Source organism: Tripterygium wilfordii, chromosome 1 (assembly GCF_013401445.1).
Source record: "Tripterygium wilfordii isolate XIE 37 chromosome 1, ASM1340144v1, whole genome shotgun sequence".
In the NCBI taxonomy this organism is placed as follows: domain Eukaryota; kingdom Viridiplantae; phylum Streptophyta; class Magnoliopsida; order Celastrales; family Celastraceae; genus Tripterygium; species Tripterygium wilfordii.
Window position 1 is genome coordinate 1,880,672 of NC_052232.1, and position 25,761 is coordinate 1,906,432.

The 25,761-nt window shown below is 38.3% G+C and overlaps 5 protein-coding genes across 6 annotated transcripts; 3 read left to right on the top strand and 2 right to left on the bottom strand.

Moving 5' to 3' along the window:
• The first annotated feature begins 4,375 nt into the window (after positions 1-4,375).
• LOC120003219 (auxin-responsive protein IAA14-like) lies at positions 4,376-5,908 on the top strand. The gene is made up of 5 exons (XM_038852104.1): positions 4,376-4,755; positions 4,886-5,124; positions 5,211-5,349; positions 5,511-5,572; positions 5,645-5,908. Exons 1-5 carry the CDS (start codon positions 4,493-4,495, stop codon positions 5,680-5,682), a joined length of 741 nt encoding a protein of 246 aa, XP_038708032.1. The 5' UTR covers positions 4,376-4,492; the 3' UTR covers positions 5,683-5,908.
• Positions 5,909-10,871: 4,963 nt separating this feature from the next.
• Positions 10,872-13,076, bottom strand: LOC120003226 (PRA1 family protein D). Of its 2 annotated transcripts, none has more exons than XR_005469313.1 (2): positions 12,377-13,076; positions 10,872-11,313 (listed from the first exon to the last, which is right to left on the bottom strand). XR_005469313.1 is itself a non-coding variant. In XM_038852114.1 (2 exons), exon 1 carries the CDS (start codon positions 13,003-13,005, stop codon positions 12,463-12,465), a length of 543 nt encoding a protein of 180 aa, XP_038708042.1. In that variant the 5' UTR covers positions 13,006-13,076; the 3' UTR covers positions 10,872-11,313; positions 12,448-12,462. The 2 variants fall into 2 exon arrangements, 1 of the variants encoding a protein (XP_038708042.1); XM_038852114.1 differs by having other exon boundaries at positions 12,448-13,076.
• Positions 13,077-13,925: 849 nt separating this feature from the next.
• On the bottom strand, positions 13,926-16,557 carry LOC119997743 (DNA-directed RNA polymerase V subunit 7-like). The gene is made up of 2 exons (XM_038844931.1): positions 16,400-16,557; positions 13,926-14,740 (listed from the first exon to the last, which is right to left on the bottom strand). The coding sequence occupies exon 2, from the start codon at positions 14,725-14,727 to the stop codon at positions 14,200-14,202; it is 528 nt and encodes a 175-aa protein (XP_038700859.1). The 5' UTR covers positions 14,728-14,740; positions 16,400-16,557; the 3' UTR covers positions 13,926-14,199.
• A 137-nt stretch (positions 16,558-16,694) lies between these two features.
• On the top strand, positions 16,695-22,473 carry LOC119997724 (CRM-domain containing factor CFM3A, chloroplastic/mitochondrial-like). The gene is made up of 9 exons (XM_038844908.1): positions 16,695-17,761; positions 18,149-18,677; positions 18,757-18,887; positions 20,113-20,463; positions 20,692-20,848; positions 20,931-21,223; positions 21,581-21,640; positions 21,735-21,824; positions 21,918-22,473. Exons 1-9 carry the CDS (start codon positions 16,871-16,873, stop codon positions 22,209-22,211), a joined length of 2,796 nt encoding a protein of 931 aa, XP_038700836.1. The 5' UTR covers positions 16,695-16,870; the 3' UTR covers positions 22,212-22,473.
• Positions 22,474-23,082: 609 nt separating this feature from the next.
• On the top strand, positions 23,083-25,128 carry LOC119997734 (transcription factor bHLH92-like). The gene is made up of 3 exons (XM_038844920.1): positions 23,083-23,508; positions 23,585-23,872; positions 24,328-25,128. The coding sequence occupies exons 1-3, from the start codon at positions 23,197-23,199 to the stop codon at positions 24,406-24,408; spliced, it is 681 nt and encodes a 226-aa protein (XP_038700848.1). The 5' UTR covers positions 23,083-23,196; the 3' UTR covers positions 24,409-25,128.
• The last annotated feature ends 633 nt before the right edge of the window (positions 25,129-25,761 follow it).

Consider the following 25,761-nt stretch of genomic DNA (forward strand, 5'->3'; position numbering starts at 1 on the left):
AGACGCATTATTGTTCAATTATACCGACGTGTATGATGAGTCTGTTAGGATTTTTTGTTTTCCCATTCACACGTAGTGGATTCTCATTTGATTTTCTCATATATTCATCTCACTAAGACTAATTTTTTGAGATAAAAACCCGAATGAGGATAATATATACGTGCACACGGTTGAATTGGCCAACAATGTTTCAATCCCTTTTGACTTTGGCATTTGTCGGTGTTTATACCATTTTTAGGGCAGCTAATCTTGTACTTTTTTGTCTACTAAAGATACTAATTAACTATGCCAAAATAATGTTGATTACCGACATTATGAACAACCTTGGTTCATTGCTAGGGTAATATGTCCAAGAAATGATACTTACAGCTAATTAAAGTGAAGTCTTAAAGCTACGAAAACAAAAGGGGGAAATTTCTTGCTTGCAAGAATGCAAATCATAGTAGACAAAAAGACAAACACACCTTTTGTTTGAGTACATAGTGGTCCAAAACAGGCCAACACATTACACATATATACATACAGGAAGCAAACCCAACTTTCTTCTTTTTTTCTCTAGACATTAAATCCGTGGGCAGCTCTTATTCATGGTCGATGGTTTGGACCACCTTTTCCACAAAGTATTAGGGTCCACCAGGGTTTGGCAGCTGCCTTGTGCACCCTCCACCACTAGCTCCGATATCTTTATTCAATCATGCATGTCTCTATATTTGGATCAAACCCTAGTTGTGTGTGTACTGTTTACATGATGACCCCGACCCATGCGCCCCTACTTTCTTTTTCACAAGCTGTTGCTCCACAGAATGTGTATTGATGATATTAGGTGGCAGTGCCTATCATAAATCCACACCCCTATATCAACAATATTATTTGTTTTGGGTTATTCGGTTCCCGTGAATATATCGGGTCGCATGGTTTTGTTCCTCCAGAACTCAGCTACTACAGGTCGGAACCCAGCTCATTGAGAATCAAAACCCAACACTCACTAAGCTTAAGAAAGTGCTTTGTTGTAATGTTAGGGGTGGGCTTGCTCATATATACAATGTGATATATTTTGTTTTGTTTTGTTCTTAACAGTGCAAGGAGCTTTTGTGCATGCTCAATAAGTGACACCTTGGTCACTCTTATTTTTCTCAACAAAAGGCTTCTACTATAAATTCATTTTGGCTTAATTTGTAATTGTTCAAGCGTTATTATTTTAGCCTTTGAGAATATGATATAAATGACGTGTAATGACCCAACTCAACAAATTCATTTATTGAATTGCATGACAAATTAACAAATTATAAGACTGTATCAGAACTGATGTATTAAATTCAAACCTAAACTTTCACAATTTATAAATTCACATTTCTTTGAATTTTATTAAGAAGTTGACTCATATGTTTGAACACTTCTTAACGGACATTGAATTTTCACGTGTTAGGTAGTCAGATTTTCTTATCGATCAATTGCTCGTTGTGTGTAGGATAAGAACTAAAATTCTAAACCTATTAATTGTTAAGAGGGAAAAAACAAGAACATAATCCATAGACCGATTCACATGTTTTAAATAATTCATAAACTCGTGGTTGTCTCTTGAGTTTTGGATGAAAAGACTCAAGCGTGTTTGCGCTCTGTGGGTCCCTTATATTGATCACACGGGAGCTGCAGTAGAGTTCCCGGTCCCACCTATATCTGTGATCAGAAGGAGTCAGGGAGGCAAGGTCAGCTCCGGGATTCACTGAGAATAGTTTGGTCTGCCAATTCATGATACGCGATGTTGGTGAAGCCACGTACATATATATGTGCATGTGCATACGACCTTACGTGGCTTCAGTGGTGAACTGCAAACCGTGTGGGACCCCATACGGAAATAAAGAGAGATTTGGGACCCGCTTTTCGCTGCAGCATCTGGTGAGGAAAATGTTCCATGGTATTGACTAGTCTTGCTCGTATTGGGCCCACGTGGTTTTGGATTTTGAAGCCTATGGCGACGAATGGGCTATGGTTGGATTTTATCTTAATGGGCCTACTTGTATGGGCTTTAAAAGGCTTGTAGCCCAAAACGGTGCTTCTAAATACATGGCATCCCTTTATTCTTTTAACAGGATAATGGCGTATTTTTTTGGTTCTGTGTATGCTTTCATTTGGGGTAGAGTTCAAATAGCTCATCCAGGATGTTGAAAACCAATCGTTCTGACGAAGTGCGCGATTAAATAAAGAGAAATTCACGATTGCGAACACAGTTTTTATTGGTTTAATCCACCAAGAACTTAACAAAAGTAGGACAAGAGAAAACCTTATGATTTTTTATTAATTCAACAAGAATTGACCTCTAATGAGAGTTAACAACCGTAAATAATCAAATGAAACTTTTAAGAACATAGAAGTCCCACGTTGGCTAGACACAATTCTATAAACGGGTTAATATGGACAAAGTCCACTCCTAACAAACAAATGTCTTTTTCTCAAAGCTTAGTGAGTTGAGTTTAGCTTATTTGCTAGGCTTGAGAGGAATCAACCCATGAAGGTAATCCGATGTATCTATAGAAATCGGAAACCTCATAACGGACAATATAGTTGGTTGTTTGAGGTGTGAATTTCTGATAAAAACCTTAAATAGATTCAAATTTTAAATAAATGTATTTATGACATTAAGAAAATCAAAGCACACGCAATTGTGAAGTTTCAATTGAGTGGAAAGATATGCGGCTAGTGAAGACATACGGGAGGCTTCAGCACACATGTTTACTCGAGCGGCTACACCTTTCGCTCGAGATTGAACGTAAGAGGCACGCTGATCCGCTCGAGCGACTTTCCAATGCGTCCGAGCACCATATGCTCGAGCAGACTTGTCTTATTTGCGATCTCATTCCATATAGAATTGATACGCCAATGCATCACCTTCCAATTTTAAAATTTAAATTGGACTCATCATATTGATACTTTTTTTTTTAAATATCACAAAAAAATATGTTTGTAGTTGGAATCGAACATTGAGCATTCATATGCCTAACTCAATCGATTGTCAACCGAACCACCTCTCATTGGTCATCGTATTAATACTTTGTCATGGAGCAAAGAAGGTAAGTACGTGTAAATACATTATCCCATCTTTTGGGAATGATATATATCATTGTCAAAATGTCTTGGAATAACGATTTATAAGATATGAACAGCTGGTTATTTACCAACTTAACCTTGTATAAGATTTTGCATCAATTATTGATTCATGTGAGTACACTCAATTTAAGAAGCTTCATCGAAAACTATATATTATAACCAACTACTATACAGTTTAGCTAATTAAATTAGAAAACACTTTCTTTATTTATTATAATAATAAAAAATAAAAAGAATTAGTTAAGACTTGATCGTGCTTTATGGCACATTCCCTTCCCAACACCCCAGCAAACCTCATTAAATCACGGAAAGGAGAGTATACTAGTATAGGAGATAGAAAAAGAAAAAGAAAATATTCTTATGCATGACCACAAAGATTTTTTTTTGTGTGTGTGGTTATTAATTGTTTGCAGAATTAAATTAGCTGGAATTGAATTCGAAAATGACTTTAGAGATGAATGAAGGGAAGGGAAGGGAAGGTTGATCATTAATATAGTAATTAATTCATGATATCGATAGAAGAATGTTGATCCTTAATTTTATTCCTTAACGAAAATGATACGACATGAAATGTTATGTACATATGATTCATGAGTCGTACCATACTGAAATCAATAAATAAAACGAAGATTATAGTTAAAGCCGCTAGTAGAAAATCGAAATAACTAGTTATCATAGGCATGTTTATTTTATACCTAGCATATATGAGTGTGGTGTTCAAGATTAATTTTCATTGCATATTGAAATTGGAAACATATATCATGTTACTTTACAAGAACGTGTAAACTATCTAATTTTATACCAGCCAAAAAAAGTCATGCATGTGAGTATGTTCCACTAGTTGACCTTCAGAAGCTATGGCAAGGGTAAACCAATATCCATGGCCACCCCAAATATCCTATCACGTTACCATGTTATCAACTTGATTTATCTCCTCCAAGACCAACGGTTCAAGATCTATACAAGTGTCAAGAACCCAAAACATCACAAGACTACTTGTATGACATATACGGATTTGGAGGTTCCATAATTCCTTAGAGTCTACAGTTCACATCTAATAGTGGAAAAAAAAGTCAGACAAGTTTTAAAAATGAAAAAATAAAAATGTGTTATGATGTGACACAACTCCCAAACCATTGGAATCAAATTCTAGATTCTACAATTTTAAATGAATTGCGAAGCCTAGATCCGACATCACACACATGCAGCTGTACAAACAACCCCCAACAGTTATATTATTGAGTCATATAATAGAGAAGTATACTAGCTAGCTAGAGGACACAAAAAAAGAAGAAGGGTAGTTCACACTTCTCATCATCATCATCAGCACAACAAAGTAAGGATAGAAGAGATTGGGGAGGTATCCATAGAGAGAGATCGCTGGAAAATGGCGGATACGATCGTCGGCCAGAGAGACTTGAACTTGAAAGAGACAGAGCTGTGTCTAGGGCTTCCTGGTGGTGGTGGTAAAGTTACTAGTGATTGTGATCAAATCACAAAGGTTACCGGAAAGAGAGGGTTTTCAGAGACGGTTGACTTGAAGCTAAAGCTTCATGAATCCAAGGAAGCTATGTTGGATCTGAATGAGAAGATGATCAAGAATGTTAATTCAAAGGACAAAACCCACGACTCTTCAAAACCTCCAGCCAAGTGAGTTCCATTCTTATTCTTTCTTACTACCAGTTCAACTCGATAAGCTAACTTGTTGAGCAAGCGCAAAGTTACTGGTATAGTATATATATAGTTAATAAATAGTGGGGGTTTTGATTGATTTTTGCAGGGCACAGGTTGTGGGTTGGCCACCAGTGAGATCTTACAGGAAGAATATTATGACTCAAAAAAACAGTATTAGCGAGGAGAGTAGTCATGAGAAGGATAGTAGTGGTGGATGTAATGCAGCATTTGTGAAGGTTTCAATGGATGGAGCACCTTATCTTCGCAAAGTTGACTTGAAGATGTATAAAAGCTATCAACAACTCTCTGATGCCTTGGCCAAAATGTTCAGTTCCTTCACTATGGGTATGTATGTATACATGTTAATTTCAATTAATCAATAATCCTAATTAAAATGTCGTCATGATACGTGATTTTTGTTGAATTAATAGGTAATTATAATGGAGCACAAGGAATGATAGATTTTATGAATGAGAGCAAGTTGATGGATCTACTCAACAGTAGTGATTATGTGCCAACCTACGAAGATAAGGATGGTGACTGGATGCTTGTTGGCGATGTTCCATGGGAGTAAGTACTACCTCCATCTAACTCAAAATTAAAACCCAAAACAATTATTCATATTTCTTACAACTACTAGTTGCTCAAATATATATATATATATATATATATATGTCTGTGTGTGTGTGTGTGTGAAGTAATTAACCTAGGTTATAATTTAATTTATGCAGGATGTTTGTTGATTCATGCAAGCGCTTGCGCATTATGAAAGGATCTGAAGCAATTGGACTTGGTATGTATACATATTGAAGTATATTTTTCTTATATTTATTACTAATTCACAAAATTATTGTTACACTTGCAGCGCCAAGAGCCATGGAGAAATGCAAGAGCAGAGCCTGAATTGAAACATATATATATATATATCTACATGCCGTGTCCTTTATAAGTATTGTGTCCACAAGGCCTAGAGAGTATTGTGGAACTAGATTGGATCAAGCAAGAGAGTGTTCTTTAATTGAATGTATGTTTTGTATTTTTTATTTGATGATGGTGGTATATAGATATATAATTCAGAGATGTGGACATTTGTAATGGACAAAAAAGCAATAAACCTTAGCTTTATGTCTGGCTTTGTTTAACTTAATTATTTGCTTAATAATTTCTATTCATTTGTAATTGTCATTGTTGTCCTCGCTAGCTGTTTGAATATGTTTCTGATAAATTATTTCATTGATCTGTTTTTGGACCACAAGAGATTCTATATATATACATATATATACCTCAATCATGCCCTCCTTTTGATGTACATTATTATTCTATTTGCCAGTTTTTGGAGATGAAGATATTAAAATTCTTGACCCAACTGAAGGAGGGAACAAGACCATGTGCATGCCAATGGGGCTTTCATTTATAACCATGTGTGTGTGTGTGTATATATATGTATGTATGTATTGTATGAATGTAGGGTGTTAAAATCAAATGTGGTTGGAATTCTATAATGCCGATCATGATAAGGTGGTTACTGACACAGCATGTTATGTTTGTGTTTATTTAATGATATTATGAAAATTGAACTTATAACTAATGGATCATCACCAAGAATTTTATGGGACAGTGGTTCCAATTGCTACCTACAATTTTAGTTACAATTTCCTCTCAAAATTATGTTAAATCATGCTTTAAAATGTATTATAGAATATTTTTATGTTTATAATATTAGAATGTAATATATTTTGAAAAAAAAAATGAAGCCTAAAATTTTTTTTGCTAAACGAGAATTCTTTAATCCAACATGTCCACCGAACACTTGGGCCAGCTCTAAAATCAAGCCGCTAATCCAATCCACTCTATACTAATGACAGGTAAGACCAGAACGAAACTCATGCGAGGAGAACGAGGTCAAATCCCACAAAGAAAAGTTAATTCCACTAAACCTACAATATATGGGCTTTGGCTCATGCAAGCAAATAACGCTGAAATTGCTGGGTGTAGGGGTAAAACTTGCGACCTCCTGCATTCGCAAGGAGTTTCGGTAGTCAATTTTACCATCCCAATCAAAATTCTTTTTTGATAACGTGGAACTCATCCAACTATCCATCGGACAACTGACTGATATACTTCGGGCCATGTGGAAGACCCTTCAACCCCCTTATGGATTAGTTGAGACATGGATTGAGGCCCAATGAGTAGATGACGCAGGGTGGCATTCACATACTAGGCCGAGCAATGGTCTATCTTGTAAATTACGATACTGAAAACAGCAATGAGATTTGAACTCACAACCTCCCACTTACACTAAGAGTTATCATGGTCAAATTCACCATCTTAACCAACGACTCATTGTTCCTAAATCCTAAATACTAACTCCTAAACTCCAATATCATTTTTAAACAAATCATAATTTAACATGGTTTTTGAAAGGGAATTGTAACTAATAATTGATCCTCAGAGGGTGAGCAGGCTGGTTAGGGAGGAGGGAGGTGGTTATGGTGGTGGAAATGGCGAGAGTGAGGCAAAGGACCATACACCTACAAGAATTTCCTCCACAACCAGATAACAAAACATCAATGAGATTTGAACTCACAACCTCCCACTTACACTAAGAGTTATCACGGTCAAGTTCACCATCTTAGCCAACGACTCATTGTTCCTAAATCCTAAATACTAACTCTAATATCATTTTTAAAAAAATCATAATTTAACATGGTTTTTGACAGGGAAGGGAATTGTAACTAATAATTGATCCCCTCCCAGCCCTGGTATGATCTCTTTGGACCTTATTAATTAAATTAAGTAATAAAGTTTTTCTTGGATCGTGAGTTTTGGGCCTTGTGGCAGCATCTAGTTTTAACTTCATGTTGGAAAATATTATTTTTGTACAAGTTGGTCACGGAATGGAATGATAGCTGAAGCCAACTTGTGTGTTGATCTTTAATGTTATTGCCGTTCATGTATATTATATTTTTATTTTGTAATAACTTAAAATTGAAAATAATATGCAAGAGTACAGTCATGAATACAGGTTCAATACGTTCAATTGTTACGAAGTTCAATTGGAAGCTTGTTACCCTCATTCTTTTTCTTTTTTGTTTTGAAACGGATGAAGAAGGATTCGAACCCTAATCACAAAAATGATACACGCCATCTTTATGACTTTAACTAATGATTTGGGTGTTACCCTCATTTTTATTTTTATTTTTTGAAACGAGAGGGGGATTCGAACTCTGATCACAACTTCACAAAGATGGATGATATACACAATTTTTATCATTTTAACTAGTGGCTTGGGTGTTACCCTCATTCTTCATATCCGTTCCTTTCAAGTTTATTTATTATATTATCAACTTAGTTTTCTACTCTAGAGTCTATAGTTATCAAAAGGAGCTCACTTGGATCCCAAGACATTATTGTGCCCAACAAGAAGAGTTGGCAACATTTAGCCACACCCTTAAATCCAGGCTTCATTATTGTACTGGTCCAATCTAAAAATGTCAACTGATGCAATCAATTGTCCTATATACAAGAAACGGATTTGATATTGTTGTAATATTCATTTTTACTTTCCTCAAAAAAAAAAATATTCATTTTTACTTAATTCATTTTTAAGAATAAATTCACACTTTCCAACATGCATAGTCAAGGGATGCCGCGGGGCTGATGTAGTTTAACTACCAACATTTTTTTTTGGAAGACCGGAATGCCCCAGCCCAACAGTTATTTGCGACTCCTGGACTAGTTTTAAACCCAAGATGATCATCTCGTACACACAGTGGACCATCAATTTATTCCTGAGCCGAAGTCCAATGCACAAATACGATTGACTGAGGCCCATAATAGAACTCTTACCCCTCACAAGAACCATACCCGTGCCATCAGCTCATGGAACCTAGGAAACCCAAGAAATTATATCAAACCGGTTCAAGCGTCTAGTCTGAGAAATCTTTCATCTCTAAGCTCAACAATATAACCACTAGGCTAATGTCAAGTTGTTGTTTAACTACAATAGATCCCGTTGTAGTTAAGTTACACCGGAGATAAAAAAAAATTACAAAAAATATTATCAATGTATTTTGATGGGTTTATGAGTCTAACAATATATATTATGTCCTAAATAAAAAATCAGATTTATTATAAAAGAGACGTCGAATATTTCGAATCCATAATCAACCGTTTAGAACTTTCTGTTCAATTTAATTTTTGATCAGCACAAAAAAAAATAATCTGAACTCGTAAACTGATCAAAACATAATGATAATGATGACCTTTTAAAAAAAAATTATCGGCAGTGTGGCTCAAGTACAGCGGGGGGGCCCGCTGTAGTTAAACTGGAGCATACCCCAGCCAATCATATAGTCGACTTACACTTCGGATGCTAGTCTGGTCATCATCAATACAGGCCCATTATTCATTTTGGGCCACTTAGGGTCTGCTTTAAAATGAATATTATGAGGCATTAATTAAGACTACGGAAAAATAAATAAATAATGATCGACAACGTCCCTAACCTAACCTAGCACAAAAATGGAAATGGCGTTAAGGAGAGTACAGCGGAAGTTGTGATTAGTGAAAGAAGAATTTTTTATAGTGTTATCAATATCACAAAAACTAAGGTAAGACCCTGTTTAGTATCACAATTGTTTTTTTTTTTTGGTTTTCAAAAAAAAAGAAAACAAAAATTAAAAATAATATTTGTTTGTATTTTTTGTTTTCATTTCTATGAAAACCTACGAGTTTTCAAAAAGTTTTAAAAACACAAAACACAAGTTTTCAAAAGTTTTTAAAACACCACACAGACGACGATCTCCTTTCTCTCTCACACAACATGCGTACCGACCCTTCTATCATTTTCTCATTTTTGGGTTGGGTCCGACTCGGGCTTTAGGCGTGGGTCTATCCCGGTCAAAATTTCAGGCTTTGGTCGGTCTCGGGCAAGGCTTCCGGGTCAAATCCGTCCCGAGATGGTCTTTGGGGTCAGGTCGATCCCTGGACAGGCTTTGACGCAAGGTCTCTCCCTGGAAGGTCGTCAAGGTCGGGTCTGTCTCAAGATGGTCTTCAGGGTCAGGTCAGTCCCTGGAGGTCTTCAGAGCCGGGTCTGTCTTGGGACGGGCATCAAGGTCGAGTCTGTCCCGGAACGATCTTCGGGGCAGGGTCTATCCCAAGACCGACGTCAGGGCAATGTTTGTTCCGAGATGATCGTCAAGGTTGGCTGTATCCCGAGATGATCTTCAGGCCCAAGTCGGTCCCGGGACAAACTTCGGGGAAGAGTCTGACCTGGGACGGTCATCAAGCTCAAGTATGCCCCAGGACAATCTTTAGGTCGGGTCTGTCCTGGGACGGTCATAGGGGTCGAGTCGATCCCGAGATAGTCTTTGGGACCAGGTCGGTCCCCAGATGGGCTTCGGGGTCGGGTCTATCTTGGGACCATCGTCTGGGTTAGGTTGTCCTAGGACGATCTCTGGGGTTGGGTCAGGCTTCGGGGTGGTATAAGTCCCGAGTTGTTCTTTGAGGTTGGGTTGGTCTCATGACGGTCTTTGGGGCTAGGTCGGTCCCGGGACAATCTTCGAGGTTGGTTCGATCCTGAGATGATTTTAGGGGTTGAGGTCGTCCCAGGACAGGCTTCGGGCCAGGGTCGATCCCTGGACGGGCTTCGAGATCGGGTTTGTCTCAAGACGTCATCGGGGTTTGGTCGATCCCAGGACGATCTTCAAGGCTGGGTCTGTCCTGGGACAGTCGTCAGGGTTGGGTTTGTCCCAAAAACATCTTTGAGGCCAGCTTGGGCTACGAGCCCAAGATAGTCATCGGGGTCAGGTCGATTCCAGGGTGGTCTACAGGCCCAAGGAGGGCTTCAGGGTCTTATCTGGCCTGGGCCGGACTTTGGGCATTCACTTTTTCTTTAAATCAAGGGCAGAGCTTCACGACATCTCGCATGACTATCTCATCTATTTATGTTTTCATTTTCTATTTTAAATACGCAACCAAACAAGTAGTCAAATTTATGTTTTCATTTTCAGTTTTATATTTATATTTTATTTTTTGTTTTCATAATTTTTGAAAGTGATACCAAACAGAACCTAAACTTGCAACACGGCTAACTAGCTAATATACCATATATAAGCACCGACTCTAGCTAATGAAAGTTAGCCACCTAAGCACATATTAACAGAACAGTTAACCGACTCTAGCCAACAGAAGTAAGCCACCTAAGCACATGTGTATTGTACGAGAACACATGTTATTCTCATAACAAAAAAAAAAAAAACCTCTAATGCAACATTTCAGGCATGAAGGCATCAAGCCCTTCTAAGAAAACATTTTCATCACAAACCTCATCTGCAGGACACCCACCGCAGGCAGTGAAGTTTGACCAGTCCACGGCACAAGGAACCCGGTTTGCGTTGGATCCTCAGAGGGTGAGCAGGCTGGTTAGGGAGGAGGGAGGTGGTTATGGTGGTGGAAATGGCGAGAGTGAGGCAAAGGACCATACACCTACAAGAATTTCCTCCACGACCAGATAACAAAAGCATCACTAATCTGCCAAAGTAAAAAATCTAGGTTAAACAAATAGGTAAGGGTCCTAATTAAGGCACTTACTGTGTCAATTCCTAGACAAAACACAGGTTAAAAGAATAAAGTGATGGCCAAATTACTCTACATAACAAAACTGAAGGGATAAGTTATTCAGCAGGAACTAAAATGGAACAAACTCTAGGTCTTATAATTTAGAAATATCAAACACAGCATAATCAGCACTGAAACGGTGCATTTCTAAATTAGCTCATTGATGCGCCGCCATATATTAACAAACAAAGACAAATTACACATGTTGGATTTTATCTCATCTAAACAAAGTTACAAAGCCATGCCTCAGTATAAAAAGAAGGGAAATAAACATAAAATACTGGGATGAAATCAACCCAAGATTTATTGACCAAAGCAAATCAAGAAAATCAAATTGAAGACAACCCTAGACAAATCTCCGGCTTAATAGAAAAGGCGATTGCCAAATTTTCTACATATAAGGCAATGAGAGGATAATAACTAATGATTCCTATGGGCTATGTCATAGCAACGTATTAAAATTAAATACTCTTTCCAAATCATTCAATGAGCAAGAAAGTAAACCAGGCTATGATTTCTTGACCAGAGCAACTCATGAACATTGAATCGAGTCTTTCTAAAACATATGATACAATGACCAAGAAAGTTAACCTAAAAAATGGAGTCACTCCATATTGCACAGTAAAATCAGCCTAAAATTTTCATCTATGCAACAATTGCAATACAGTATCTGTCAAGAATATCAATCAAGCTGCAACTACTGAGATAGCAACTCTGCCAACTCATGAAAATTAAATCAATATTTTCTGAAGAATTCAGCAATGAACACAAAATTAAACCAGGATATCATTTCTTGTCCAGAGCAACTCATGAAAATCGAATGGAGTTTTTCTATATCATAAAAGGACCACTGACCAGTAAAATTAACCTCTGAACAGAGTCGCTCCAATCACAGTAATACTTTTCACCTAAACCATGTCATTATGCTACAATTGCAATATCAAACAAAGTAACAAGAATCTCAATTAAGCTCCACCTACTGAACATAAAGGGACTTCTTCTTTCGTTCCAAGAGTTCTCAGCTACGTAAATGATTTACAGAAGTACCTTCGAGACACGTAATCAAATACCGGCATAAGATCCTCGCGGACTATCAGTCAAGTCCCCATATGGAGACACAAAATCCTCCATAACAAGATCGTCCGTACTCCGCAACACAGCATGCAAAACCACCAAAGCGAGATCAATTACAACCGCGGCCGCCACATTGGCCCAAGTGTGGGTGAAGAAAACAGTAAAAATCGAGACCGCGACAAGCACAGAGAACACAACGGAATCGTCAACGTTGCAATTAAAGACAACGAAAGGATCAGAATCATCGCGCAAGCAGTAGAGGAAGAGCCAACCCAAGAAGACGATCACGAAGGGCAAGATCGCTAGAGGGTGGTAGAAGAGGATGCTCAGGAAGAGAATCAGGACGACGATTAGGGTGTAATTGACACGGAAGTGGGTGAGGTTTTGGGTGATTCGGGTTGTGGCGTCGGAGACGGAAGAGGGAAGGTTGAGTGAGGTCAGGTCCAGGAATTCACTCCACGGACGACGGCCAGCAGCGAGAGACTGGGTGGCCTCCTTGACGCGAGAGAAGAAACCCGGATTGCTCGACATCGAGTCAACAACAAGAAACAATTCTCAGAGAGGAGAGAGGGAGAAACAGAGAGACAAATCGGATTTTAGGATTGTTTACCGCTTAGATTGTCATGGGCTTTATCAAAAACCAGCGGTTCAGCAGTAAACATAGTGGGCTTGACTTTCTAATCTTCCAATGGGCCGCATCCCAAACCCATTTTGTGTCTGTTTTGTAACCTCAAAAAAGGCACAAAATAAGGATTACAAAAAGTATAATTTTTCTAAATTTTACTTAATAAGATTATTTATTTTATAGAAAAATTTTATTTAATCCAAAGATATTAATTAGTATAAGGGCTTAATGTTGACCTGTAAAAGTAGGAAAACTTAAAGTTCACCTTGAGATATAATAGGAGGGTTTAATGTTGACCCGAAAAAATAGTAGAGTTTAAAGTTCACATGAGATATAATAGAAAGGCTCGTAAGTGCTTTATGCCTTAATTTTTTAAAAGGAAGAACCGTATATTATTCAGAATCATTTGACAAAAAATCTACCATCATTCAAATTGAACATGAAATTATATAATATCGCTCGCAAACTCCTAATTTCTTAAATCACATTGCCATCTTCGGACAGAGATTCGGGGGCTGAATCTTTTCCATGCCCTCTTCGAGTCGTTAATGATTGTTACATGCACTAGATTGAAAAGAGTAGTTAAAATTAATGCAAATGAATGTCATTCTCATATCAAATCATTGTTAAGGACTATATATTACTCACATTCATGGTAGAATCTGCAGCAAGGGTTGTGTCGTTTATATTGAAGAACAAGCTCAAGGTCTATCTTGACTGCCTATACATCATAATGCATAACCTATACCCCCATCAAACACTTCATGAAAGTCTCACCACATACCACACCCAGGTTTCAGAGAACAAACATACAACAAGAGTAGTGAATTTTCAAATCTTCTGACAGAGATAATGATCCACCACATGCATATAGCTAAATTGATGGAAAGGACTAATGGCATACAACAGTGCTAAATTAAACCTTCTCTAAGTGATACATATATGTTCCAATTTGCAATCTACACATGCCATTAAACCATCAACTTACACCATCATCTGCTAATACAGTAAATGGGAGTTACCAGTAGTTCTTAAAGTAGTAGCGTCGTAACATTCCTTCACAAAATATATTTTGCATAAAAAAACTAACAGTCTGATAATCACAACGGCCCAAGATAATCGCCCTCCAAACTTACCAACGCCTGAAATTGCCTTTCCGCCTCTAGCCACTTTGTGCCAATCACCATGACACGAACCACTGTCTCTTTCTCTATCTTAGATTGCTTTTCACTTAGGAAGACTGGATTTTCTCCAGTTACATAGTTATAATCAGGCATTTTTGTGTTGGAGAGGTATGCATTCTCCAAGGGCCCGCAGCTCAAGAAAACCCCATGCTTCAGCACTTTCTGCACAACCCCCTGTATGACCTCCCCTCTGAAGATTTTGAAGGTGACCGCGCTAAAAACAACAGGGAAAAGCACATCCCCTGTCTGCGGCCTAACTTTTCCCTCTCCAATGTTGTCCAAAGTTGTGATAGCAAGAAAATAGCCAAAATCTTTGGTGGCTTTCTTACCAGCAAATTCATCTAACAGACGGTTAACAATTGACTTCTTCAGCATCAGGCCTTCCACATCAAGGTTTTCAGCAGGAATAATCACATTCCAAGGCAACTGTACTCTAATAAACATTTTCTTCTTCTACCTGACATAACCCAAAAGAATTCAGTTGCTTATTTTTAACAAGTGAATGTACAAATAACCCATCATGTCATGTCAATCATCTAAAGTAAAGTTTAAGCAAATTATGGATGGTGGGTATAGAAAGGGATATAAGTATTTAATGCTAAAAACTTCTGAGCATATCTAGTTATTAACAACAGTGGCATTCAGAACTATAGACCATGGACTCCACTAAAACAAAGCAGTGAGAAAGCTCTTAGTTTGCCAATCAATTGAGAGAACAGACCAACATCACAAATTTAAGAAGTTGTCCTAGGCTCTTAGCACACCAGCTAGCCCTTCAACAGTTCATGTGCAGGTTGGCTAGAGTGTAATTTTTCTTCCACAATGTTTTACACATCTGCTGTGCTATAAAGATAAGAAATTCATCAACAGAATGATATAACCCGATTTTAGGGCAAACAAAAAAAGAATCCCAGTCTTGAAACCCACATGCCTTTCAATAGTATTTAAAAAACCACCAGCAAACAATTTGTGCTAGAGTTTGATATTTATTATAGTAACAAACCATGTACAACCAAATATTGTAAACCCTTAAATTTGGAAGGCAAGACTGAGATGCCCAAAACCATGACCCCCTAATGGAACCAATATGGGATTTAATTTATACAGTAGATGATAAAAACTAAATAGTAATATTGACAAGGACATCAGTTTGTACTTAAGTATCTTGCAATGGCATCATCTAGCCAAGCTATGCTGAACCCTTAAATGTTTTGACTCAGCTTGATACAAACTCAAGGTCGACCTCAAGTTCAATTCAACTTTATTTTCAAGTTTAAACTAGATAAGGGTGTCTAGCTGTTAGGCTTGAGTTTAATCCAACTGATACTGCCAATGCAATTAAGGTCAAATTGAAAGCTCATTTAAGACGTTAAACACCCTATTTCCCATTAAAAATGAAGACTAAATGTCAGGTTTTGTTGCGTAAACACAATTACAATAATTGCAATAATGCAACCAACAGCTTATGCACCTAGGAATTAGGAAATAATGTCAGTCTTTGAAAATGTGATCTTTTATGAATCATCAACATCGACAAAAGTAATATCCATTCCAAATAGAAAAGTTCCTAGACTCTAAACCAGATCAGCTATACATCACCCTCCCATGTAACCATCGAACTTTAAATGCCCCACAAACCCTAACCATAACAAAAGGGCATACTTTATTTGACAATGTGTTGAACTAGTTCTTGATCTAATCCCATCTAAACTGCATTTCGCACAGTCAAATACTTGACTAATCTCAGCAACAATGCCATAATTACAGAGGACAGTCTACAAACACCACGTTAAATCAGAGAAAATCAATAAACACAATAGCCTTCTTTCATCCACACTAAAACGGCATAACGCCAGAAACATTCTCTACCAATCACATGCACTAGAATCGAAAAATTCAGGAGTAAGTGAAACAACCAAACCCTTAGAGGACAGCACGCAGAACCCAAACATGCAAACTCGCAAATCAAGATAGATCATAAATAAAATCTCCACTCCACTGGACAAATAAACTTAAACCCACAAAAATCCAAGTTCAGAATGCCATCCCCAACTCAATTTCCGCCAACCAATCAAAACCACACGGCACTGCTACTGGGACAAGATGAGAGAGATACCTGAAAGCTTACGACTCGCGAGACGCAGTTAGACGCGGCTGCGGTGGAACGTGGAGTCCAGGGAAAGCGGCGGATGGGTTTGAGATTCCGTCGATGGCAAAGGTGCCCGGAGGAAGCCCAAATGAGATGGATGTTTCGAAGAACAGATTGGACATATGAGATCTGGTCAAATTGAATCCAACGGTGTATTATAAAGGCATGAGCATGGGCTTGGGCCAATAGTTTATGATCTTAGGCACATAATTTTGGACTATAAAATTGGGCCGAAAGAAACTGCATCTCTGGCTCACTTCTTGTTGATATCTTCTACCCTTTTTAGCCGTTGATGATAACCTGAGACCAGAAAAAGAGGAGTGCAGATTTCTCTTTCAATTACGTAGTAGTCTTCAACAACAATTTCTTGAATCAGCCTTATTCGCACTTGTTTTAATTTTCAACAATTTCACTCGCTGGATTGATGATACTCTCGTTATGGCTCTAGTTCCCAGTCGCCAATTCCACCCAACGAACTTCTTGGACTCATTTCAAAGCTCCTTCTCCAGGTTCAATGGCACACACCTCCTGTTCTTCAGGTACAGTTGCTCTATCCCTCTCAAGAAGCATGCTTTCTATGCGACTCATAGTACCATAACCTCTAATTCACTCCCTGGCCAAAACCCACCAAGGAAATCCGGGCATGTTGTCACTAACAAAACCATCAAGCAACAGAACCCCACTTCAAATGTATCTGGTAACAATTGGTTATCGAATTGGAACAATCCCCACAAACACAACCGTCCCAAATCACCTCAGCTGGCATTAGATTATCAAAATGACAATGGCGGGGTTCGTGCTGGTGGTGGCAATGGTAGTAATAGTACAATGGAGAAAATCATAGAGAAGTTGAAGAATTTTGGATACATAGACGATGATAATGAGATGAAAGATGGGGTCCCGGAGAGGCGGATTGAAAAAGGTTCTGTGGAGGATATATTATATGTTGAGGAAGGATTGTTGCCCAATACACGTGGCGGGTTTTCGAAGGAGTCCCCATTGGGGATAGAGAGTGTTTTTAAGAGTGGTGGGGAGGTGAGGTTTCCATGGGAGAAGCCAAAGGTCAAGGAAGAGGAGGAAGGTAAGATATGGACTGCAAGGAGGGAGAGAAGATTCTCAGTTGCTGAAATGACACTGCCAGAATCTGAGTTGAAGAGGTTGAGGTACTTGACTTTTCAGATAAAGAACAGGACAAAGGTTGGTGGTGCGGGTGTTACTCAGGAGGTAGTCAATAAAATTCATGAGAAGTGGAAGACGTCAGAGATAGCAAGAGTGAAAGTTGAGGGTGCCCCTGCTCTTGATATGAAGAGAATGCACGAGATATTGGAGGTTTGTTTCTGAATTTTGTCTAGTTTCTAATGTGGTTTGAATTTAGTATTCATGATGTTAGTGATTTTTTTTTGTTAGTGACACTGGCTTGTTGACCTTTTTTATATGAAAGAAAAGGGTACACCGATTAAACATGAAACAAAGGAAGATTTGGAGGCAGAAATTTTGTTCTGCAGAGATTTTGCTTTCTTTTGTATGTTTTATTTGCTCTGCTACGCCGCTGTTCATGCTGGAATATACTGTCATTATTTCATATATCCAGTTTCTAAGAGGATAATATTACATAAGACTTGGTTATAATGTGATATTCATTTCAAATTAGTGGTAATGAGATAATAACTTCTTGTTTTCAATCCATTGATTAACACTTTCTGTAATTCTGTTTAGAGGAAAACTGGTGGGTTGGTAATTTGGAGGTCTGGGGCTTCCGTTTCTTTATATAGAGGTGTGAGCTATGAGGTTCCTCCAGCGCAACGAAATGAACGTATACATAAGAGAAATGGAATAGCGACTAGACCCTTGCCAGCTTCTAATGGTAAAAGTACCAAGGATTTTGCAAGAGTTGGTTCTTCTAAAGATTTGCATGCACATCAGCCAAACTCAGAAGCTACTGTTGAGGCTGAGTGGAAAGAAGACACAAAATCATTGCCAGAGGTAAAGGTAAACAAAGAAATTTCACCAGAAGTTAAGTATGAGGATGAAGTAGACAAACTTTTAGATGGTCTGGGTCCTAGGTACACAGATTGGTCGGGATGCGATCCATTACCTGTAGATGCTGATATGCTTCCCGGTACAGTTTCTGGTTACCAGCCTCCATTTAGAGTACTTCCGTATGGAGTGCGACCTAGTCTGGGGCTAAAGGAGGCAACAGATTTACGAAGGCTTGCCAGATTTCTTCCTCCACACTTCGCCCTAGGTATGGCAACTTTCTTCTTAACTTCATATAATTTTGAAGATGCTTAGTTGGTTGCTTATGTAAAATTTTATGTTGCCAGGTAGAAGCAGGCAGCTTCAAGGTTTGGCTGTGGCCATGATTAAATTGTGGGAAAAAAGTTCAATTGCAAAAGTTGCTCTCAAACGTGGTGTGCAGCTAACTTCTAGTGAGAGAATGGCAGAAGATATTAAGGTAATGGAAGACATCTGCTCTACTATTCTGACTCAATATCTATGACTGTTGGGTCATTTTGGACCTGGTTGCATGTGATTTCGTTCTTCGATTCTTGGTTGGGGTTGAGCTAGGTCTTAGTTTCACATCTTATGGAAAGAGAGAAAATTTTGTTGCTGAATGTGTGATTATTCTTTGGAGCAATTCATGTCTCTTTTTTTTTTTTTTCAACAATGAAAATATAGTTGACATTATGCTATTCATTTTTCATTTTTCCCTAAGACAAATGCAACATTATATAGTATTTTCAGATTGCTGTAGATGAATTATGAATAATTTATGAGAAAATGCTGCAGATGGACAATGTGAGAAATATTAGGTGCCTAGAGCCCTTGGGCTCATGTTTTCCATAAACTTGGCCGTGAATAGTTCTGTCACTATGATACGGCCATGTGCTTATTAAGGAATGACTTTTGTGGTTAACATTTATTTTCCACACATCTTGTTTGAAATTCTTATTCCTTCTCTCTTAGCCTCTTTCAACTATAAATGATTAAAAAAGTTTGATAATGTATCTGTTGTTCTGATGCACAAAGTGATATTGAGGGACTCTTCAAGATTGCCATTCTAACCTAGCAGAGAAGTTGCCTAGTTCTGAAGCATTCCTCATCCGAGGATAACTAAATATTTGCCATAGAATAAATGTGCTAAACTTTTATTGTTGCAATTCCTTCTCTACATTTTCTCTTTCTGACCTAGCTCTTACTCGAGAGTGTTAGATGGGAGGCATTTTCTCAACTTAATTGTGCTAGTCAGTCAATCATATAATGCCCGGATTGTAAATGGAGTTTTAAATTGTATTCTCTTGTTACTAAAATAGTCAAGCTTCAGTGCACAGAAGAATAGTGTACTATTTAATGTCTTGTTTATTGTTTGACATTCCTCTGCTTCATGACCGACCTAAGTCTATCCCTTTCAAAAAATAGGTGTACGCATATCAGTTAGAAAATGCTTTTCAATATAGTGACTAGCAATCAGCTTGAGATCCAGGGCTGTATTTGAATCTTCGTTTCTTGATTGAGTCAATGACTAACAGAATGAAGATTGAATCAATGACTAATAGCCATATCATTTGGATATTTTATGGCTACTTTGTCAGTTTTAATCAGAAAATGCATTAAGTTCATACTAGTTATTTGGATATGCCATCTAGAAAGTTCAAATATATAATCTTCTATCTGTTCAGAAATTGACAGGGGGTATGCTGCTCTCTAGAAACAAGGACTTTTTGGTCTTCTATAGAGGGAAGGATTTCTTATCACGGGAGGTCACTGAAGCATTGCTGGAAAGGGAGAAATTGGTGAAATCCATGCAAGATGAAGAGGAGCAGGCACGTTTAAGAGCATCAGCCTTGGTTATGCCAAATATGGGTTTAAATGAACAATCTAGAACGGCTGGTACTCTTGAAGAATCCTTAGATGCAGATGCGCGATGGGGTAAAATATTGGATCATCATCATAAGGAAAAGATAATGAGAGATGCCAAAATGGTTCGGCATGCAGACCTTGTCAGGAAGCTTCAGAAGAAACTTGCTTTCGTAAATATCTTATGACCTGGAACTTTCGTTCTATTTATCAATGGCTTTATTATGAGAAATATTTCTGTAGGTGTAACGCACCTAATTCGCACCTTAGATTTGTAAAATTGTCTGCAATATAGTTGCTTTAAAGAACTTAAAGCATCAATTGGCATAATGTTTCAAACCATAGTGTATTTGATGTCATGGGAATTCCTGTGGTTGAACTCTCATTTTCTGGGATGTCAGGCTGAACGAAAACTAATGAGAGCAGAGCGAGCCTTATCTAAGGTTGAAGATTTTTTAAAACCAGCTGAAAAGCAGGCTGACACGGAAAGCGTTACTGATGAGGAGAGGTTTATGTTTCGCAAGCTTGGTTTGCGAATGAAAGCTTTCTTACTTCTTGGTAATCAATCTCTCTATCTTCCAACTTGATCATGACTTCTTCCAACTTTTAGTTATTTATGGGGTGTGATTTGTGGTTTCAGGTAGGCGTGGAGTTTTTGATGGTACTGTGGAGAACATGCACCTACATTGGAAGTACCGAGAATTGGTTAAGATCATTGTGAAGGTTAAAACCTTTGACCAGGTCAAAAATATTGCACTAGCGCTTGAAGCTGAAAGTGGAGGTGTTTTGGTTTCGGTGGATAAAGTGTCTAAAGGATATGCCATACTTGTTTTCCGAGGAAAGGACTATAAGCGACCTTCAATGTTGAGGCCAAAGAATCTCTTAACGAAGAGGAAGGCCTTGGCACGTTCAATTGAACTCCAGAGGCGCGAGGTATCTCTACATCCTGTGTATTCCATCAGTGTAGAGCCCTATAAATTCACATAGAGCTAGGTTGTATGTCCCATGTGGATGGATATCAGCATATCCACCTCATCTGAAAATTTCAAAGTTCACTAATGAGTAATGGCAACTGACTGGTACTAATCAGTCAATTGTGATTTGATTTAGAGTTGGGATAGCAATCACCTTGCATTTGGAAACACATTTCCGGGCCGTTTATTCTTAAAAGTTCTCGTTAGTGGCACGACCTAATGTGGACATTTTATCAACCGTCTTCATTTAATATTTTACTATTTGGAAAAGTTGCATTTTATAATTTCCTGATTTATTAAACGACTTGTGCAACAGGCCCTCCTAAACCATATGTCAGCTCTGCACTCCAAAGTGGGGAAACTACAATCTGAACTTGTACGTATTCATAGCTTTCAAGCCCGCTTCCCATTGCAGATAATACTATTGCCAATTTTTCATGCTTACCCCAATTGTGCATTTTTGTTGCTAGGAACAAATGGACATTGTGAAAGGTGGAGAAGATGTGGAGTTGTATGACAAACTAGACTCTGCTTATTCCACTGATGAGGAGGAGCCTGAGGTTTTTTTTTTACTTGATTCTGTCGATGTGCTTATGCCTATTATACCTTCTATTTTAACGCCTTAATCAATATTTTTTCCGCTGTTTTTCTAGGAGGAAGGAGATGAGGCCTATCTTGAGACATACGATGTTGAAACTGATGGTGAAGATGGAAACATTGACTCGATTAACAATCTTCACATGCAAGATCAAGGTACGTATGATGATGAGAATGACGATCACGATGATTTGCAACATGAAGAGTCTGAAACAGAACCTGAGCCATCTCTTAAGACATACAACGGGGGGAATGATGTTGAAGATAGAAGTGGTGACTCAACTGACAATCTCCAGTTGAAAACGAATTTTCCTTACGACATGCTAGAGGTAGAACGTGAAAACGTCTAAGTTTCCTAATCGTATGTTCTCTATCTGATTTGTGGAGAGAAAATGAAAGAAAATAGGTGGCGACGATGGTCAAATTAATAGAAAGGGAGAATAGGAATCGTGCACACCAGCAGAACAGGGAGGCTTTTTGATGAATATTCAAAGTGTGCATCAGACCAGTCTGTCTGTAGATAACTATGCCATCACTGTTATCATCATTTCTTGCCATTACCTTTGCAATGTCAAGCTACAAGTTCTGATATGAAGAATCCAGGTTACTAAATGGTTTATGTTTGGCAATTTTTGTGACGTATGGGATCCTAATATCACCAAAATCCATCAATTGATAGTGAAGCATAGAGAAGGAAGCATTTTGATCATTGTGTGTATACTCAGTTAGGGTTGTGGCAAGCAACGCCTTAGCGATAATCTAGTTCGTTATCTTTTCGAACTTATGGTCTACTGTGCCCAAGGTCGAGAGTCGTGGGGATATTTCTTTGTGGAATCCTAATTCTGTGGGTCTGTCCCACTTTCGACGTCATACCCGCATGGCTTCGGCCTTGTCTTACCTGTCGTCGGAGTTTATAACCAATCAGTTGGAATTTTTTTTGTGAAATCCTAATTTTGTAGGTTTGTTCTACTTTTGGACCCCTATCCGCATGGGGCTTCAGTCTTGTCTTACCTGTCGTAAATATGGTACGCGTTGTTCTGACGACGCAAAATTTACACTCACTCAATTCTTCAAAAGATATGGTGAGTGGTTCCTCTATTTAAAAAAATGCATATATCAGGGCTGGGTCCAACTCCCAATTAAATCCTAATGGGCAATGACGATTCCTTTGGACTCGCAAGTTGTCCTAGTGGACCAAGGAAAAAGTCGTGGAAGGCCATTACAATCTTAATGGATCACATGTTTATTGTGCGGTTTTAGCATTTCATTGTCAAGAATATCATTATAAATAGCCATTGTAATGGAAGTTTTGAAATTCCCGGCGAACCAGAAAAGATGGATTGGTTCTCTGAAGATAAATTCTTATGGTCTGAGCTTTTCCCTGTGATTCAAACCGCTTTTGTGCCATACACGGCCACGCCCACAACAACTGAAACTGCTGTGGTGAAGGGACACAATATGAACAAGAGAATGATAGATTTCATGAGAAGAAGAACAAGCAATCCGACCCCTCCTGCAAGAATCATCGAAACCCCAGAATCCGAAAGAGAACGCGGTCTACGACACATGATGAGCGAGCGCACAAGGAGAAACAGAGAAAAAGAGGGTTATCTAGCCCTGCATTCAATGTTGCCTCCTGGAACCAAGGTTTGTTCATAATCCATACATTCATGGTTTCTGTCAAAATTGACACAAGTGTCTGACTGGGTGATTTTAATTGCAGAATTGTAAGAAGGGTATTGTGGATATGGCGGAGAAGAGCATTCGAGAGCTGCAGAACTATAAGGAAGCACTGGAGAGAAAAAACAATGAACTTGAAACAAAATTGGCCACAATAGAAGAAAACAGAGGAGGAAGTAAGGTAAGACTAAGTGTGCCAAATCCAACATCAGCGGTTGATTCTTTGCTGGAGGTTCTAAAATGCTTGAAGAGCTTGGGATTCAAAATTAGGAATATCCAGTCAAAACTCCATGACCAGGAGCTTGTAATAGTAGTGGACATTGAAACAGAGGTAAAATAATTCTCTCTTATTCCTTAATTCATGCTTTGGATTGTTTCATTCCAACTTAAGCATCACTCAGTGAAAAGCCCCCGATGGCGGTACCTGCACATCTCAAGCAGTTTCCTGTATCACCGTCCAATCTGTTTTTAAAAATTAAAAAAACAACGTGGGTTTCACACTGTTAAACAGATCGGACAACGCTGCAGGAAACTGCAGGGTTGTCAGGGGCTCCGAAGAGGTGAAAAGCTAGCTAATTCCTCTTTTTTCTTTTTTTTTTTACCCTGCTAACACAATTTCACAGCCAGAAAGTCGTTGTTGGGCTTGAAATATTAGTCCATTCAAACATACCATTTGTATCAGCTAGGAATGTTCTGAAAAGAGCTGACATAAACGTCAGCTGTAGAAGTTTCTTTGAGCACGTTTTGTTCATGCTTTAATTATTGTCTCTTTCTGTGTGTTGAAAGATTGGAGCTGCTGAGGTAAAGACGAGAATACTCAAAGATGCTGCAAGGAAGAAGCTTCTTTTGAATTTCCCAGAAAGTTGAAGAGAGGGTGGGTGGGTGGTCATCAACTTTGAATTTCTTGCATGGGAGACGAAAGAGCGCCCACAATGTAATATACAATTATACAACGACAAGAAAGTGGTTTTTGACCGAGTCAGCAATAGCCAGTCACCAAGCAATAGCGAGAGCTACAAAGGAGAAATTGTGTAATTCTTTTAATATTTTGTAAAGCAAATCAAAATGGGAATAGTGGGTGTGTTTCTCAATGGAATGCAACGGTCAAATTTTTTTTTAACTCTATGCCCTTGGATCCAATTTCAATCTAACGGTGGGTAGCTCCATCGAGAAAGTTACCGTTTGTCAAATTTCTTTCGACGCCATCGCAGCATTTCAAAACAAGAAGCGATGTACGCTCTGCTTTCACCTTTTGGATTCCCAACGGTCATCTTCATCAGTTCAGGAATCTGGGTACCACTGGTATTCTCAAAACACCATTTTCAAATGGGTATTCGTTAGATTTTTCTTCTTCTTCTTATGTGTTCTACTTGTAATTGAGGGGAAAATAAGGGCTTCATCAATATGAATGTTCTTCCTTCACGATTTCTTTTGATTTTCGATTGATTATTCCCAATTTGACTCTGTATTTCCCTTTCCTTAATTGCTGTTCTAATTTCAACTGGCGTGGTGTTGCTATGGTTTAGTTTCTCAATTGTTTTCTAAGAGAACATTGGAAGAGAAAGCCAATTTCTAACTTTGATTATCGGGCTTCATCTGATTCTTTTATAGTTCTACTTTATTTGATTATCAGTCTCCATGCCACAAGAATGATTTTAATGTGATATATGTCTTTCAATTTCTGAGAATGGGGTGGGAAAAGAAAAGAAGTGAAATTGGTGTTTCAGTGGAGTAATTGTTGAAAATCCCGAGATCTACTCACATCATAGATATTGTCCGCTTTAAGTTATTCGGTATTGGGGTTGGATCATTATCCGACTGCAGTAGCTGCTTAGGTAAAAGACGAATTGAAATAGCATTAACATGATGAAGGATGATTGGGAGAGCAAATGGACAGAGGGATTTAGGATTAATTGTTAGAGAACAAAGCACTGTATAGTAAATTTAATGGTGAAAATATTGCTTTGATACTCTTGTATGATGTGTATAGGAGCACAAAATATCTGAAGGGGCCGTTGAGTCGGGGGTTCCCTGTATCAAAAGAAAAATCTAAAATGGCCTCCAACCACAACTAGGCCTCCAATTTCAGCTATAGTACTACTTCTAGATAGGATTTTTTTTTTCTTTTCCAGAAGTCTAATCATTTTGTGGGTTGAATTTTGGGCATTTAAAAAGTCATTGATTCTTCCGAGAGTCCACAATTACTGCGAGCAAACGTAT

What these genes read in the sequence shown, in the direction of transcription:
- LOC120003226 (XM_038852114.1), bottom strand. Translation starts at nt 13,005, where the DNA reads ATGTCGAGCAATCCGGGTTTCTTCTCTCGCGTCAAGGAGGCCACCCAG.
- LOC119997724 (XM_038844908.1), top strand. Translation starts at nt 16,871, where the DNA reads ATGGCTCTAGTTCCCAGTCGCCAATTCCACCCAACGAACTTCTTGGAC. An exon ending in GAAAGCTTTCTTACTTCTTG is followed by an intron (nt 20,849 to 20,930) that starts GTAATCAATCTC and finishes TTGTGGTTTCAG; the next exon opens with GTAGGCGTGGAGTTTTTGAT. An exon ending in CTGATGAGGAGGAGCCTGAG is followed by an intron (nt 21,825 to 21,917) that starts GTTTTTTTTTTA and finishes CTGTTTTTCTAG; the next exon opens with GAGGAAGGAGATGAGGCCTA.
- LOC119997734 (XM_038844920.1), top strand. Translation starts at nt 23,197, where the DNA reads ATGGATTGGTTCTCTGAAGATAAATTCTTATGGTCTGAGCTTTTCCCT. An exon ending in TGTTGCCTCCTGGAACCAAG is followed by an intron (nt 23,509 to 23,584) that starts GTTTGTTCATAA and finishes TTTTAATTGCAG; the next exon opens with AATTGTAAGAAGGGTATTGT. An exon ending in TAGTGGACATTGAAACAGAG is followed by an intron (nt 23,873 to 24,327) that starts GTAAAATAATTC and finishes GTGTGTTGAAAG; the next exon opens with ATTGGAGCTGCTGAGGTAAA.
- LOC119997743 (XM_038844931.1), bottom strand. Translation starts at nt 14,727, where the DNA reads ATGTTTATTAGAGTACAGTTGCCTTGGAATGTGATTATTCCTGCTGAA.
- LOC120003219 (XM_038852104.1), top strand. Translation starts at nt 4,493, where the DNA reads ATGGCGGATACGATCGTCGGCCAGAGAGACTTGAACTTGAAAGAGACA. An exon ending in GTTCAGTTCCTTCACTATGG is followed by an intron (nt 5,125 to 5,210) that starts GTATGTATGTAT and finishes TTGAATTAATAG; the next exon opens with GTAATTATAATGGAGCACAA. An exon ending in ATCTGAAGCAATTGGACTTG is followed by an intron (nt 5,573 to 5,644) that starts GTATGTATACAT and finishes TTACACTTGCAG; the next exon opens with CGCCAAGAGCCATGGAGAAA.